Source organism: Dreissena polymorpha, unplaced genomic scaffold, assembly GCF_020536995.1.
Source record: "Dreissena polymorpha isolate Duluth1 unplaced genomic scaffold, UMN_Dpol_1.0 chrUn001, whole genome shotgun sequence".
Taxonomy (NCBI): domain Eukaryota; kingdom Metazoa; phylum Mollusca; class Bivalvia; order Myida; family Dreissenidae; genus Dreissena; species Dreissena polymorpha.
Genome location: NW_026273315.1, coordinates 260014 through 275677, shown reverse-complemented (window position 1 = coordinate 275677; position 15664 = coordinate 260014). Strand labels below are relative to the sequence as shown.

Sequence of the window (15664 nt, the reverse complement as noted above, 5' to 3'; positions counted from 1 at the left end):
ATACTATACTACAAATACTGCACAATAGCTACTTCTATAAATACTTCACAGAAAAACGCTTGTGTTAAAAATGTAAATTTGATGCAAGTCGTTTTTTATTTCAGACATATTTCCTTCCATTTGCATAAGTTCGATCGTCACAGGCAACTATTTGCGATATGGCAATGTTGCATTATGCATATATAATACTTTTGTTTGCTAAATGAAAGGCTGAAAGGCTAAATATTTGATTTGTTTGGTATGCTGACAAGCTTTTGTTAGATCGGTGTATATTGATAAATGATACTCACTTGCAAATATTGATTAGACAAACGCTGGATATCATTAAATAAGAAATGCCGGTTAGCTGTCTTAGCACATTTCAGAAATATCAATCAATGGATATACATTTTATCGTCAATGGCAAATCCGAATATCTTTCTTAATCTGATTAAAAAAACATCTAAACATTCGTTTATCAAACACTTTGCAAATCTTAATATCACGCTAAATGTAATTTGCACGGTTGTCTAATTTCAGTTTCCTTATCCAAATATTTGATAAATTTCATTTTTATTGTGTTTAAATATATTTAAGAAACACCATTTGCTAAACACACACAGGAATGAATAGATTTGAAAAGGAAATAGCAAAATGATTTTTGCTACATTAAACTTTTTAAATGACTACCAATGCGCTACAATGAACTCTTTCCATCAATCAAACGATTTTTTATATTCCCTTAAAATAAATTACACCACCGCTTTCATTCACAGCTCATGCTTCATAAAAGCAATATGTTGTATTTGAACGTAATGATAGGCATAGCGAATGCAACATAATCACCTGGCAAGAAAACCTATGAACGATTCCTATTTTACATTTCAGGCGCATGCTAATGAATATCTGCATTCCATGTTTAAGTCGTAGAGAGAATTCTGCTCATTTAGAAGAAACAAAGAGACGAGATCCACTTTGTACAAAGGATAAGAAATAAAAGTGCAATAAGAAACCTTAATGAGATAGTGAATATCGTGGTTACAGATCGATCAGATCAAAATGTGGTTATGTGTTGCAGATAGGACATGATAGAAGATAAAGCGATTTGATGAGTTAGGGATTGATTAATTAAACATCAGAGAGCGACAACAATTCTCAGACTGCCGGATTACCATATAGGTGTTATGGCATGATATTTCAAAAGGCTAGTCATTCTGAACGTGTCTGTGAGGAAGTCTGTACTAAAAGAATATTCTACGACCAATAGATTGGCATAATTGCAAACATATTAAAAAGAAGACGCATTATTTTTGTGATATTAATCAGTTTTTATGTGCGGTTAGGAGAAAGTAATTTAGGTGACCAGATGATTGAACAATTCTCTGATTAATGGATTAAATAAGAGGACAAATTGTGATATGTTAGCGAGAAATCTTTTATCCTAATTTGTAAGAGGAAAATTGTATCGTAAGAAAGCGTTTTATTATATTGAAGTAAGTTTCTTAAATACTTCATTATGTATTTCAAGAAATAAAAAAAATGAGTAAAATTAATGTGAATTCCCGCAACACTGTAACTCCAAACCTTATACGAAATTAACTCATCCATCAGCAGCACAAAACAATGATGGTGGATCATTCGTCTACAAGACCTCGGTCGTTATATCACCATCACCCTTCGAAAGGTTTATTCACCATGGCAACTGGGTTTCCAATTCGCAAACTACGGGCAAAGACTGTCACTAGTGGGAACATACATTATTCTAAAGATATGAAAGACACAATTCATCAAGCAAACATCATCAACATTGTTGCCGCTGTCAACGACAGTGGTCGAGTAACGCGTAGGGAACATTCGGATAACATATCAGACAAATCAACTAAAACAGTTATTGACTTTTCAAATGTAATGTTTCCACGTGAGCATTCTGCAGCGGTCATTTCTCAACAGAGAGTGTTTGAAATGCCTTCTGACGCGATCCAAAAGAAACCCGTCTATTACAAACATTCCGGAGACCAGGAAGTTAACACCGCCGCTCACATGCGTGTTTACGACGAAAGACATATGCACATAATAAGACGTAAAAAAGTTAAGCCTCCTGAAAGATCCAAAACAAGCATTGCAAAAATAGTAAAAAATCTACCGATGAAACCGCAAATAGAAGATAGTTCGTTTTTAGGTACGCATCTAAATGTTACTTCAGAAAGTCACCGAAAAAAGAGTGCATCCTCTCAAAGTAGGTATAGCGCAATGAGCGTTCGTCAACTTGGATCTCTTAAAAAGTCATCTGAGCCGAGAGTGGTTCACGATATAGCCAAATGTGACATGATAGATCTGCTAGACCATGCGATGAAAAATGATATAAATGGTATCGACAATGCGACCTGTGACAACAAAACAGAAGCTAATCAACAACCACAGTCCGCACAACTACCCGTGCCATACCTGAGGACAAAATCCTTGCCCATTATCTTTCCAGCTAAAAACTCTAAAGCAACTAATATGAAGCAAGAGTCTGTGCCAAAAGGAAAGGTTCCACACGTATTTAAAGATAGACCCCTGTCGCAAACTATGCGCAAGTCGTTTCCAGTGTCACTGTACAGGACAATGTTAAGTCAACCAAGTGGAAGCAATTTGATAGCATTTGCAATCAACAATGGTTTCAACGACCCGTTGGAATTATCCACGCTTATTGTAAACGATTCACAAATACAGCAAGATTGTAATCAAATTCCTAAACTCCACCAACGTGTTACAGCTGGAATCTATCATATGAATCGGTCCAAGTTACGAAAACCGTTGACCCCGAACGTTGGTCGAGCGCCTATGCATGTGCACCATCCCTCGATGAAATTATTAAATGGAAACGATCGAAGCTCGCAGTTAGTTCACGATCGTTACACATTGCAAAGGTCTAAAACGGAACATAACGAAGATGTCAGACGAGTTATGAGCGGTAAACAAGAGGATAACCCTTCTCATGTCAATTCGGCTAAAAGTAAAGAAAGCCACAGATCGTTTAGACCAGATGGGAATACTGTAGACCATGATGACAAAGTGTCCAGCACAGGGCAGACAAATGGTGATGATGTTGATACAAGTCTTGATACTACGCATGAGAGTTTAAATGAGAAAGACATACCCGATGAACAAGGCGGTCTATGCATCATTCAGTCGTCGAAGTCAGCGAGCAAAGCTTTTATTCAAGATGTGAGACCAATGTCGGCAAAGGAACTGCTCCGAATTCAGAAACGGATATTGCCGGCAAACCAGATTGCACAAAATCACAATATAGTGCAGTTTACTCCAGAGAACTCTGGGATAATAATTCGGAAAGTGCAGCTTTCTAATAGCTCGCTGTCTTCGATGTCGTCGATTGAAAAACATGATAATGACGGTGGCACTTTTGATGAACAGTCCAATGACCCTCTGTTGAGCATTGGCAAATACGAAGAACGTCTCGCTAATATGAAAGGTGATGTCTGTAACACTGTTGTGCTTGATACAATTTCTACAACAGAAAATTACGCCAGAAATATCGAGGAAGGGAAAGTGGCTTTGATGAATGAGCAAGAGCAAATCGAGTATTATAAGATTGTGAAGGCCGTTGATCTAAACACGTATGAAGGTTATGAACACAAAAAGATGAGGTCTTCTGCTGGTTCTAACAGGAAAGAGGGGGATCCGAAGTCCAAGGTTCACTACGTGAAAGTCAGACTGAGCTAAATGCTTATGCATATATGGACAGTATAGCACGCCCTGTTTGTTTGTATGAGATGTTATAAAAACGGGATACGTTTTGATATTTTCTTATTATTGTGTTGAAACAATTAATAATTGAATCGTACAATGTGGACTTGATTGAGTTGTTGGTGTATCTCTTGTAAGCAATACTGTGATACGTGTTGTGTTGTTTTTTGCATGTTATTAAACTGCTCCTATATATTATGTTATTTGCGGGCTGTATGTATAATACGCATTAAAATAAAATGTAACTTTATTTTCTATACAACTCACAAAAGTGTGTGAATACAAACTGTTAGAACATCAATAGAGCAATCAACTATTACAGAAGCCAATATTAAATGAGCTCATTCGCCAAGATTAGAAACATTTCATAGAGCTTATTTAATGTAATTATGTGATATGGCAATATTTTGTTACGCAATAAATCATACTCGCCTATAATGAAACTTTATGAAAGTAAAATAATTGATAGAGGAGCCCGTCATTTTTAATGTTATGACAATTTAAGGAAACAAACTTATCTGATAGAAAATTCATGTTTTTGTAGTATTTTATAATACTACGTGCTTCTATTAGAACATATGAATGCAACTGTTGTAAAAGACTGCTTTGACAAACTTTTTAACTAAATTGAGTTATATATTAATGAGATACATGCTTACACTTTGCTTTAAAGTGAGAATTTTTAATGTTGAAAAGAAGATACATAACTTGATTTGATTTGCAAGAAAAACATGTGTAAAAGTTTAAAGATATCAGCGGCATCCCAGAATATAAAAAACATGGTCTGTGTCACAGATTCTTTTTCAAACAAATGTAATATCCGATATGTTTTCTAATCAAATTGATCAACTTTTATATCTCTTAGTCAACTCAACTTCAATAGCACCGGCAGCAGGTTGGTAGGAAGAAAACTGTATGCATCGTGTGTGACTACTACCGATTGGGGGAACAATATAGCAATAGACAACAATACATTTCAGATGAACTATTTGTGTATGCACCATGTATAAATAACTCATATCCTAAGACTAAACGAGATGCGTCATGCGAAAATTGGCTTTATGCAGTTCGCGGCCAGCGTAGCTTCAGACCAGCAAGCCTATGCGCTTATTATACAACATACATGTACTTCTATAGCGGATAGCGTAGCTCCGGATGAGCAGGCCGTTCTGCAGCTACGCTAGCCGCTTCTGACATAAGAACCATGTTTTGCAAGGCGCGGCTCATACACCATTCAACTTTGTAGTAAGAGCGTAAAGTATATAAAGCATTGTTGGTGTGTGGACAAATTTATCCGAATGGCAGAATAAAAAGTATATTAATGTTCTTGTGCAATCCGGTTTAAGTCGATTAATGGGCTTTAAATTTTAATTATAGTAAACAAGCCTCTTGCATTGCCCTATTATTGAAGTACTTTATGCTTTTATCTGAGCAATACAACTTTTACATCAATACAAAGTAATTGATAACAGCATGGACCACAGTGTTGATATTCAGAGTCAATAGAACCATAATAAAAAATCAATCTTGTTACGTTTTATGATGTATTATCAACCATTTATTAATTAATACTGTAACTCTAATGTTCGTTCAGTTTCTTTATTCACTTATTTTTCGTTTTGACAACGTTGTAAAAATCAAAGGGGCATATTGAAAACAGGTTATCTTAATTTATTTGATTTAACAAAATAATTGTTTAAACAAAAGTATTTCTTTAAATAAACGCTTTATTTAAAATTATGTTTCTAGCTTTACACACTGTCGCAGCGGCCACTGTGAGTCGGCGCTGGAAAATCTGAAGTAATTAAATCGTTTAAGCATGACATTTAAGTAAGCGGGAGTTCGACTCGCTCAAGAGGCAGGATCCAAATTTACAGAAAAAGAAACATCTTCTAAGCTGAGAGGTCTGTATCCGCACTAGATTTGCAACCACATAGTTTATAGTGTTTTTTTTTATTGTTTAAGACTTTTTGTCCATTTTTGTTAATTAAATTAACTTGATTATGCTTCCATGTGATCTGTTTTACCTTCTTAAACATACACATATTATAAGTTGTATCGTTCTAAGTGATATCACAAGTGACCAATTTGACTGACACGATTAGTTTTAACATATTTATTTAGCTCGATAACATCGAAAGCCTAAGGCTCATTCAAACTCTATCAAGTCCGTGTCCTGTGTATAACCAGTTCTTGGCGTCGGTGTGGGAGAGAACGCTACTTCAGTGGGGATCGTACATATGACCCTCCACTACGCCACAGAACTTATTTGAACGATTGTCTCCCTTACGATTACATTTGTCACTATTCTAATATGTAAACATTCCCGGTAAACATCACTTTCGGATATATTCATAGATATCACACTACGTTTATTATTTAACAAACTGCAAGTAAGTATTTATCTCTTTTTCGAACACATACGACACATATTAATATGCAAAATGTATGCCTACATTAATCTGCATGTTATCCTTAGGTTTTTTTGACGATGTCACATTTTTTATCCCATTTTCACCGCGACATTGACGGTATAACACGTTGTGGGATATACTTGCTTGTATTCAACACTGTGGAATATACCTGTCGCGTGCACGGACTACTTTTTAAATGACGTCATGCGATATGCGCTAAAATTAGGTCGATATTGTTTGGTTCATTGATCGAATTTTAAGGTCACCCATTAGAAGAAAATGTGCATATTTTGCAGAAAAACATATATCTGACATATTCACCAAAAGAAATGTTGAAATAAAATATGAAATTACACGATTTTTGTTTTGTTATTTTTTTATTTATAACAAAGTCGACAAAACTTAAGCTTAAAAATTATACGACCTTCAACCTTTAAAACTAGTCATATGACATAATTTTTCGCCATCCGTATAATGAATCAGCTGATTGATGGCGTCATAAAATGACATATTATTGCGTCATTTTCCCCATTTTTTTGACGATTTATTATAAACGCGACTTATTTCACATTTTTTCTACATGTACTGTATGTCGACATATCTGAATTGTCAATTGATCACATTTTCCTTATTTCGTGTAATGTGCATTGTTTATAACCAAAGCATATACTTTTGACATTTAACTTAAATATTAAGAATGTACAACAAGCCATACACATATCGCACAGTTCATGAATAATCTGCTATGTTTGCTTTCCTATTTAATTCACGTTAGGCATAGAGCTGTGTAAAGTATAAGATGGTAAAAATAGCACCACACTGGAATTGGGAACGTCCCATTTTGTACACGGGTATTTTCTACTTATTTATCTGTTGTGTACTGGAATGTTTGCCATTCTTTGTGTATTTATATATTAAATTATTTTCTCGTACAATAAGGGCATTTACCATAGATAAATAAAACATTGTGCAAGTTTAAACATAATTATGTTTGTATGCAGAAATCTGCAAATGCAACCGAGTTTACCAACGGCTATTATTAGATAAACTGCTCCGGTTCATTTGAACAGCAGTAATGTAGAGTACATGACGTAGCGTGTGACGAAGAAGAAAGTTTATCGCGTTCATAAACTCATTTGAATAAAGTGATAGAATGGCATAAGGGTCTTTATTTAACTATGCTAAAATAATTATTAAAGACCCTAGATGCAAAATCGTCAGTTATTGTGTTAAATGGATTATTAGATGGATTTTAAAGGATAATTAAAGGTAAGATACTAGTTCTTCCGTGTTTTGATTTTTGTTTGTACTTTTGTCGTTCCCTGTTCTCGGGGAAATGATTTTAACATGGGCGCCATTGATGCATCGGATCACACACGGCATACCCATAACATTATATAAAAAACACGTTCTGCGCGTCCTTAAATTCGTCGTCCGAAGTCGGAAAACGTATTGCCCTGTATATTTTGTCAAATAAAGTGTCAGTCGCTGCAATTGTCTGTTTACTCGTCAAAATTGTCAAGGTCTTCGATAGCTAAAGAAACTTCAGCGTACAGTTTATTTAGTATTGAAAGACCTGTACAAAGTCGCGCCAGTCAAAAATCTTAAAAAGCGACATTTAAAGTTATGGTAGCCAGAACTAGGTCGTCGATGGTGTACATGTATGTTGACATCGACAGCATTTTGTCAGGAGCAATCGCCGCCATATTGGATTTGATCATTTTCTTTCGAAAATAAAATGAATTATAGTAAAGTAAAATCTTCTTTTCGCGGTCGTAATGTGTTAAAATTCGCATACTGCGTAAAATTGAATGTAGGCATATGGTGATATTTTTTACTTGTTTTACAGTTTGTGTGTGAATTTTTTAAAGACTATTTTGCGTACCAGAACAAATACATGTATATCACTACGCATGGCTACATTTGTTAGATTTTAAGCGCTTTTATGACTGAATTAAAATTATTGTTAAGGTTATTAGATCTATTTATGTTAAATGTCACGTTGAAAAAATCAAATGGGATAAATAGAATACTAGGATTAGCGTTGAATACAGAGAAGTTTATGTTGCTCGGCTCAAACACCGAAAGCGCTCGCCAAGGCTCGCGCTTCCGGCGTTCTAAGCCTCGCAACATAAACTTCTCTGTATTCAACGCTAACCTAGTATTCTCTATATGTTATAAACATGCGTGTTTCCGATTTCTCGGCGTTAGTGATATGCTATTTAATTTGCATGCACTAAGTTCATTTAACAGATGATTAATTGAAGTTTATATGGCAATACAAAAGATAACAATCTTTATATTCAAACTAAAATCATTTCGTAACGGAGAGTAATATGAAAATGGATATTATGAATATTACACTGCACACTTTTCAAATCGATATTCCAGTAAAAGTGGGTTTCAAAGCTGTTCTCTCAAAGAAGGGTGCTGAACTTTTTTTGGTATGCTTGTGGAGCTAATTGTTTAGTTTATTTGCATTTGTATGAGGATAAATAAATAGAATGTGGAGTATTATTAAATATAACACACTAGAAGCACTGAAAAAAGCATCCTTTTCAATCTAATTTATATTTGTCTTTTCTGGTCAACCTTAATTTTTCCTACTATTTTTAGACTGAAGTTGTTTACAATTTTTTCTTACAAAAAAGGATGCTTTTTTCAGTGTTTCTAGTGTGTTATATTTAATAATACTCTAACACTATGTTCTACAGTGGTGTATGTTCCAGCTGGTATCAGTGGATTTATGAAAAAAAAGGACTTTGAACGTTCAAGAAAAAAGTGGTTTATAAGATGAAAAAAGTGATTATTTACTCTTTTTGAAAGACTCCATTAGAACTTGTTCATGTATCACTGAAGTACATGCTATTCTAATTGTGCATATTGTTCCAAGCCTAATATAGAATGTTAATATAAGGAATATTTTTTTACAAAACCCCACCCACTTCTGACTGTTTCAGAAAGTGATTTGTCCTTAAGTTTAATGTGGAATATTTTCTTTAATATGATCATGTATGTTATGAAATTAAGTTAAAATGTTACGGGTAGACTCTAGTTGTGAAACAAATGTCCGCGAACGAATATAATGGTAAACATGCCATAAAAAAAAGTCATACAGTCTTGATACTTGTATTTGTTTTCTATTTTGTATTTACTACTGTTGCAGTCAGCCGTTATGAGAACTGATATACATCAGACAAATGGCACATGGTAAAAAACAACAAATGCTCCGTGATCGTCATTGTAACAATTTCAACATATATAGAAAATATAGTAATTTTGGCTGTAAAACATTAACAAATATTGAAAGAAATAAACTAGAAGACGAACATTCATCGCTCTGATTTACTGGATGTATGAGGTTGTGTTTCCACGGATATGAAATAATTATAGTTAACATTTCAGCCATTTGTAAATTATTATTTTCCACCGAATTCGATGAATTTACACATTGATTAGCGAGCATAAATATCAATAATTTCATTGGAAGTTTTGCTGACATTGAAAGGATTAAATAAGCGCCTGTTGATTATTTGTATTTGTATAATTGAAACGAGAGTTGGTGTTCGGCTTCAGATGGACACATTTATCAAGGCAAGTAGAAAAACTGCAAGATTGTTATCTGAGCAACTGGATGCTCTTGGCGCTCTACGTGACCCGGACGTGACGTCAGACCTGTGTTCGCAGTACAAGTTACCAACACTTCTGCTAATATCCGGTCACTCGTCAGCTGCCCATTTGTTGCTAGACAGGATCAAGCGTGATTTCATGCAGGTGATTTATGCAACAAATGATCGATCCGTTTATTTCAGTGTGATCTGTACACTTTTTATTATTAAATAAATTTTGTAATTTATATTTTTGTAATTTAGGCTTGTTAAGTTTGTTATTTATGTTTGCTGAGTGATATCGATTTTGCAGGGTTTCTGCAATATTATAATATTATTTATCAGAAGTAATTGCCTTCATGTCTGCAATGCTTTGTTTTCCGCCACTTACCTAGGAGTATAGCTGCCAGTTCCACCCCTCAACCTCGCCGCCCCTGACAACCACAACAGCGAAAGACTAAATCAAAATTCAATACATTTAATTTAACAATACAAAGATAGATTTGCAGCTTTTAATTGAACAATTGTGTGAAATCTCTAGTAATTAAGTAAGACAGGGTCGTTAGGACACACTCCGTGTCATCATATTATGTTGTTTATCAATATGGTCGTTTAAAAGCCCTAAACTGCTCTAAAACGCACATTTTGTAATTAAGACTGTTTTGCGGACTGTTCATAAAACTAACCTTTACTTGAATGATCTAGTCGGATGGCGATTTCCTGTCGTATGCAGACATGGCGGACCGGGACCGGAAAAGCTCGTGTTTTCCCATGAGTCACTTTTGGACCTACATGAATGTCTGGGTCGCCATGGCAGCACAGAGGCTTGGCAGGTGTGGGACATTTGAGCCTCGGTCTGGGAAAATTGGCTAAATACATGACAGTCCGCACAGGCTAATTAGGGACAACACTTTTCGCCTTAAGTGTAGCTTTTTTTAGAAGAGACGTCCTTTGAACCAAAAATTCCATAAAAGCGGAAAGTGTCGTCCACGATGAGCCTATGTAGACTTAACGGGCTAACCTGGGACGACACTTTACGTACATACATTAAGCTCAGTTTTCACAGAAAGAGGCTTATATACATTTAAGTGTAGCAGGAGCATTGCTATAATGGATGCAAACCTTTGGCTTTTCAGCGATGGTTACTTTGAATGCCTATAATATTGTTTGACGTTGTTGATATTTGTGCGTATGCCAATATAAGAGCAAGACGTTATGGTATCTATAAACGTAGATCATGCTACCAAACTGACTTTCTCATAATGATAGAAATTAGCCTCGCTGTTGGAAAACGTGAGTTAATGCATGTGAGTAAAGAGTCGCCCCAGATTAGCCTGTGTAGTCATCATAGGCTAATAAGGGACGACACTTTCCGATTTTATATAATTTTTGTTTGAAGGAAGTTTGATCACAACGAAAAGCCAGTCTATGTGGAAAGTGTCGTCCCTGATTAGCCTGTGCAAATTGCACAGGTTAATCTGGACAACACATTACGCACATGTATACATAAATCCCGTTTTCACAAAGCGAGGCTCAAATGCTTTTCTGTGCCTTTCATAGAGACCCTTCATATAGCTCACACCCACCGTTATGTCTTATGTTCTCTTCTTGCGTGAAATGATAGTTATCGTAGAGTCTCTAGTTTTTCTGACTTATTCTGGGATAAGTTGTGTTTTCTTTATATCAATATTCTTTTACGTGTTTAAGATTCGACATTTCTTATCCTGCGTTTGAATTCTGCAAGCGGTTTTACCATCCAGATCGTCAGATGGTCTGTGTTACAGAGGCGTATGAAAATGTCAACCAGGACACAACAGTTGACGTTCTGTCCACTTCACACCTTGGCCTACTAGCACTATATATGGGAGGTATGCTCCGCCTAGCGGTCTGGATGGGCCCGAGTACGATCCCTACTTTGAGAGCGTTATGTTGACCTCATTGTCACCCTGTAATGTTTTTTAGGATAAAACCTCAAGAGTGTCGCAATAAGCCGTTGTCTTTCGGCGCATTCGAACATGTACGTTAAATATAAGAAACTAAAACTCCTTTATAGCAAAAGAAGTCTGAAATGAAAATTGCTGAATGTTTGACTAGTGGCCATTTTAACTTGGCTAGTAATGAAATATTTTGAATCGCCAGAAAAATAGCTTGACAAGTAATTACAACTATTGATGAAAGATTTTAAGTCCTATGAAAACTCAGAGAGTGTGTTATTGCCTATTAATGTGTGCCACCAATAATGTATGTTTATTTACGATTCGCTGGTTATCCGATTGCTGTCGCTGAATGCAGGAGCCTTATGAACTTTTTGTGACGTTTTCGTCTCTGGAAATATTTCCAGAGATAATCGTCAAAGAAATCGCTTCAAAATGTAAATAAGGAAAGCAAGAAAATGCTGACAGCTTATTTTATTAATACGTTTTTCCGCTTTTTTAAGCTTGTCAGTATTGCAAATAGGGATAGATTCGTAAACTGTGGATTGTGAAAGAGTGCCAAAATAATTATTGGGACGTGAGGAATCAACACATTTCTGAATAGATACAACTTAAGCATCCTCCCATAAATTGAGTGTTGGGGTACCTTTTATTATTAGCTCGGCTGTTTTCGGAGAAACCCGAGGTATTGTCATAGCCAGCTCGTCGTGTCCGTGTCCGTAGTCGTGTCGTCCGCGTTGTGCTTAAACCTTAACATTTTGTTAAGGTTTTTAACATTGGCTCTAAAATCAAAGTGCTTCTACCTACAACTTTGAAACTTCACATGTAGCTGCACATTGATGAGTTCTACACGACACATCCATTTTTGGGTCTCTAGGTCAAAGGTCAAGGTCACTGTGACCTCAACAAAAATTCTGACAAGCTTTCGCAGCCGAGCGTGGCACCCGTTATGCGGTGCTCTTGTTTAGGTTTGAAACAAAAGGCTCGTGTTCACTTCGTAATACGAACACATTGATGTCTCGTCTTTTTACCTTTGGTCTTCATTCATTGTTTGGCAAATAAATTGTGAGTTATAAATATAAACAATTATTTATAATGATACTCGTTTTTGTATCAACTATAATATACCCATGTATACCAGACTGGCGACAATGCACATGTGTAGATTGTTGATTGTAGATGTCAATAAACAAATCACATGCTGGTTACAGAAAAAATAATGGCAGTATCTAAAAAAAACGAGTCTAGCCTTTTTAGACACAAATTGATCATGATAAATCATGTAAAAACTATAAAATATTTTTCAGACGTTGATTTGGCCAAGAACTGTGGTGAAGGTCTTCTGAAATTTATGAATTCACAGCCAAATAAGGAGGAGCAGATATATCTGCGAGCCAATGCGCAAACTGGCGACGTTATAACTTCAGCTCCCCCAAATATGAAACCGTTTTACGTCATTCATAGAGATCACCCCAAACAGTTGTATTTCTTCATTGGTTACTATGGTATCTTCATGACAAAGCTGTTCCAAGCCACTCAAGATCAACGCTTCCTTGAGAGTGCCAAGCGGATCCTTGATTTCGCCTTGACCTGTCACGAATCTATGGTAACCTATAGCTTCAGTCACAAAGTGGCGTACGCAGCTGCATTGGTGGCAGCGGTAACCAAGGAAACCAAGTATCGGCGTCTAGCGATCGGACTTGGTGAATTTCTAGTCTCCAACCAGAATGATGAGGGTTTCTTCGGTAGCCAGGATTTTCAGCCTATCGATAAATACGATCAGTCCGCGGAAATTGCGATCTGGTTGAGGGAAATCCATAAAGAATTGACAAGAATTATGTAGGGATTAACATATCGTGCCGGCGGAAATAAATAAAATAAAAATTTATTTTGAATGGCAATTTAGAGAAGTTTTGTTTGTTGTTGTTCGCACTATAGGGGCATCAGTGGACAATGCTTTATGCTTGTTTTACCTTTGTTGGTGTTTACTAGAATTAAACCAGTTTCAGATTGTAACATACCTTTTCTCCTTTGTTAGATGGCCTTTTGGCGTCTTAAAACATAAAAGGGACTTTTTCCAGAGATTGTCATATTTTTTACCAATATAATAAATATAATTTACTAACAAATCTGTATCATTATGAATAGTTTTAAGTAGTTATAACAATCAAGAAATCTATTTTTTCTGGGGATCGAAACCAGGGCCACTATACGCAAAATCCAACACGTTACACCACGAAGACTTTTGGATTCGTGTATTTGTTAAAACCCATGGCGTGAGTATGTGTGTAATTCTCTCGTGTCACGAATGACAAATATACCCGCCAGAACGGAAAAGGGGCGGAAACTTTTATAATTCAAAACAGCAATGATATGACTTGTCTTTCAATAGGCAACCGGAAAGCAAAATAACTAAGATGATATCGCGATCTCATAAATTCGACCTATTCTCAATCGAGATCACGACAACACGATGCGATGTTGTGATATTATTCGTTATTTGCCATGGTTATTTAGCTATCTCGCATCTCATTATCGCAATCTTGCATCGTGTTTTCGTGACGTCGAAATTTGACTTTACATTCAACATGTTGATGAAACAATTATATAAACCGGTGCAGTGCCAAATATGTCAAGATATGTAAGGAGTGCAGTTCATTTATAAACTTAAAAGCTCACTATTTCAGCTGATTTATGTCCACTCTGATGCATTTAAGATCATTTTCATTGAACTTTGAGGTTTCATAATTATATCCGTTCTGAAGCTTAGTTAATTGCCAGCTTATTTGTATCTTTTGTTGTTTTTTATTGTTTGAAAACCATTGTAAATGTAAAGTAATTGATTCATACATGTAAAAATATTCATAAGTTAGGCAATCAAAACTTTTGTATTAATATTTTCTGCCTATAGTTCCAATTATGGGTAGACTTTCATAAATCTGAACTTAATTTGAATAAATGATACATTACTTAAAAGTTTAGAGCTTTGCAAACATCTCCGACAATTCACGTGTGTCAACGTCTGTTTATTTTCTTTTTTTTTGGTGATGATATATGCAAAATGTAAACATAAATTTTCAAAACCAAATCCAAACCTCCTTCTTATGTGTATTTGCATAGATAACACGCTGTTCTCATCTGCTGAAGCTCCCAGCCTTGAAGGAATATATTTAGCCAGATTTCAGCAAATTATAACATTTAAAACTAGGACGTACTTTCCATTTGAGCGTAAAACGCATATTGAGAGAAAAATCGTCAAGATTGCATTTAAATTATATAGCTATGGTCTTTTATCACTATACTCCTATACTCATTAAATGACGTTATAGTATGTGTTTTACTTTACAGGTCATTTAAAGTTTCACGTCATGGATAAAAGGTATTTATCGTATTGAATATTAAAGGGGCCTTTTCATAGATTTTGGCATTTTTTAACTTATTCATTAAATGCTTTATATTGATAAATGTAAACATTGGCACGTAAAAGCTCCAGTAAAAATTCAAGAATAAAATTAGAAAAAGGAAAAGAACATTGCCCGGAGCAGGTTTCGAACCAGTGACCCCTGGAGTCCTGCCAGAGTCCCGAAGTAAAAACGCTTTAGCCTACTGAGCTATTCCGCCGATTACACATACTTAATGTATTTTATACCTTATATAAGCAATCTTCGTAGTGACACAAAATTTAACGACAAAAACAGAACTCTCCAAATTATTCAATCGTTTCGCGTTGCAAGGCTTTATAATTTTTAGGTTTTAAAATCGTCAAAAGATGCATATAATGGCTATATTAGAGCATGGCAAATGTTCAGTATTACTGTTTCCTCACAAATATCATAACCAAAACGAAAATTTGCGAATCTGAAACAACTTTTTTCAATTTTGTCAATTTACCAAAGCGTGAAAAGATCCCTTTAAGTACGACATACAGTTTGTTTGCAAGTCGCGTAAAAAACGCTCTAAATAAAGTGCTAAATAGGGG

General features: G+C 35.5%; 2 protein-coding genes across 5 annotated transcripts; both read left to right on the top strand.

Moving 5' to 3' along the window:
• The first annotated feature begins 900 nt into the window (after positions 1-900).
• LOC127863128 (uncharacterized) lies at positions 901-4048 on the top strand. Its single transcript, XM_052402498.1, has one exon. It carries the CDS (start codon positions 1603-1605, stop codon positions 3703-3705), a length of 2103 nt encoding a protein of 700 aa, XP_052258458.1. The 5' UTR covers positions 901-1602; the 3' UTR covers positions 3706-4048.
• A 1920-nt stretch (positions 4049-5968) lies between these two features.
• LOC127863138 (uncharacterized) lies at positions 5969-13814 on the top strand. Of its 4 annotated transcripts, XM_052402519.1 has the most exons (7): positions 6039-6122; positions 8535-8587; positions 9310-9386; positions 9720-9917; positions 10457-10584; positions 11459-11619; positions 12993-13814. In XM_052402519.1, the coding sequence occupies exons 3-7, from the start codon at positions 9351-9353 to the stop codon at positions 13526-13528; spliced, it is 1059 nt and encodes a 352-aa protein (XP_052258479.1). In that variant the 5' UTR covers positions 6039-6122; positions 8535-8587; positions 9310-9350; the 3' UTR covers positions 13529-13814. The 4 variants fall into 4 exon arrangements, with proteins under 4 accessions (XP_052258481.1, XP_052258480.1, XP_052258479.1 ...); XM_052402520.1 differs by lacking the exon at positions 8535-8587 and having other exon boundaries at positions 6013-6122; positions 9310-9353; XM_052402518.1 differs by lacking the exon at positions 8535-8587 and having other exon boundaries at positions 6040-6122.
• Positions 13815-15664: the final 1850 nt, after the last annotated feature.

What these genes read in the sequence shown, in the direction of transcription:
- LOC127863138 (XM_052402519.1), top strand. Translation starts at nt 9,351, where the DNA reads ATGGTAAAAAACAACAAATGCTCCGTGATCGTCATT. An exon ending in TCAAGCGTGATTTCATGCAG is followed by an intron (nt 9,918 to 10,456) that starts GTGATTTATGCA and finishes TGAATGATCTAG; the next exon opens with TCGGATGGCGATTTCCTGTC. An exon ending in ACTAGCACTATATATGGGAG is followed by an intron (nt 11,620 to 12,992) that starts GTATGCTCCGCC and finishes AATATTTTTCAG; the next exon opens with ACGTTGATTTGGCCAAGAAC.
- LOC127863128 (XM_052402498.1), top strand. Translation starts at nt 1,603, where the DNA reads ATGATGGTGGATCATTCGTCTACAAGACCTCGGTCGTTATATCACCAT.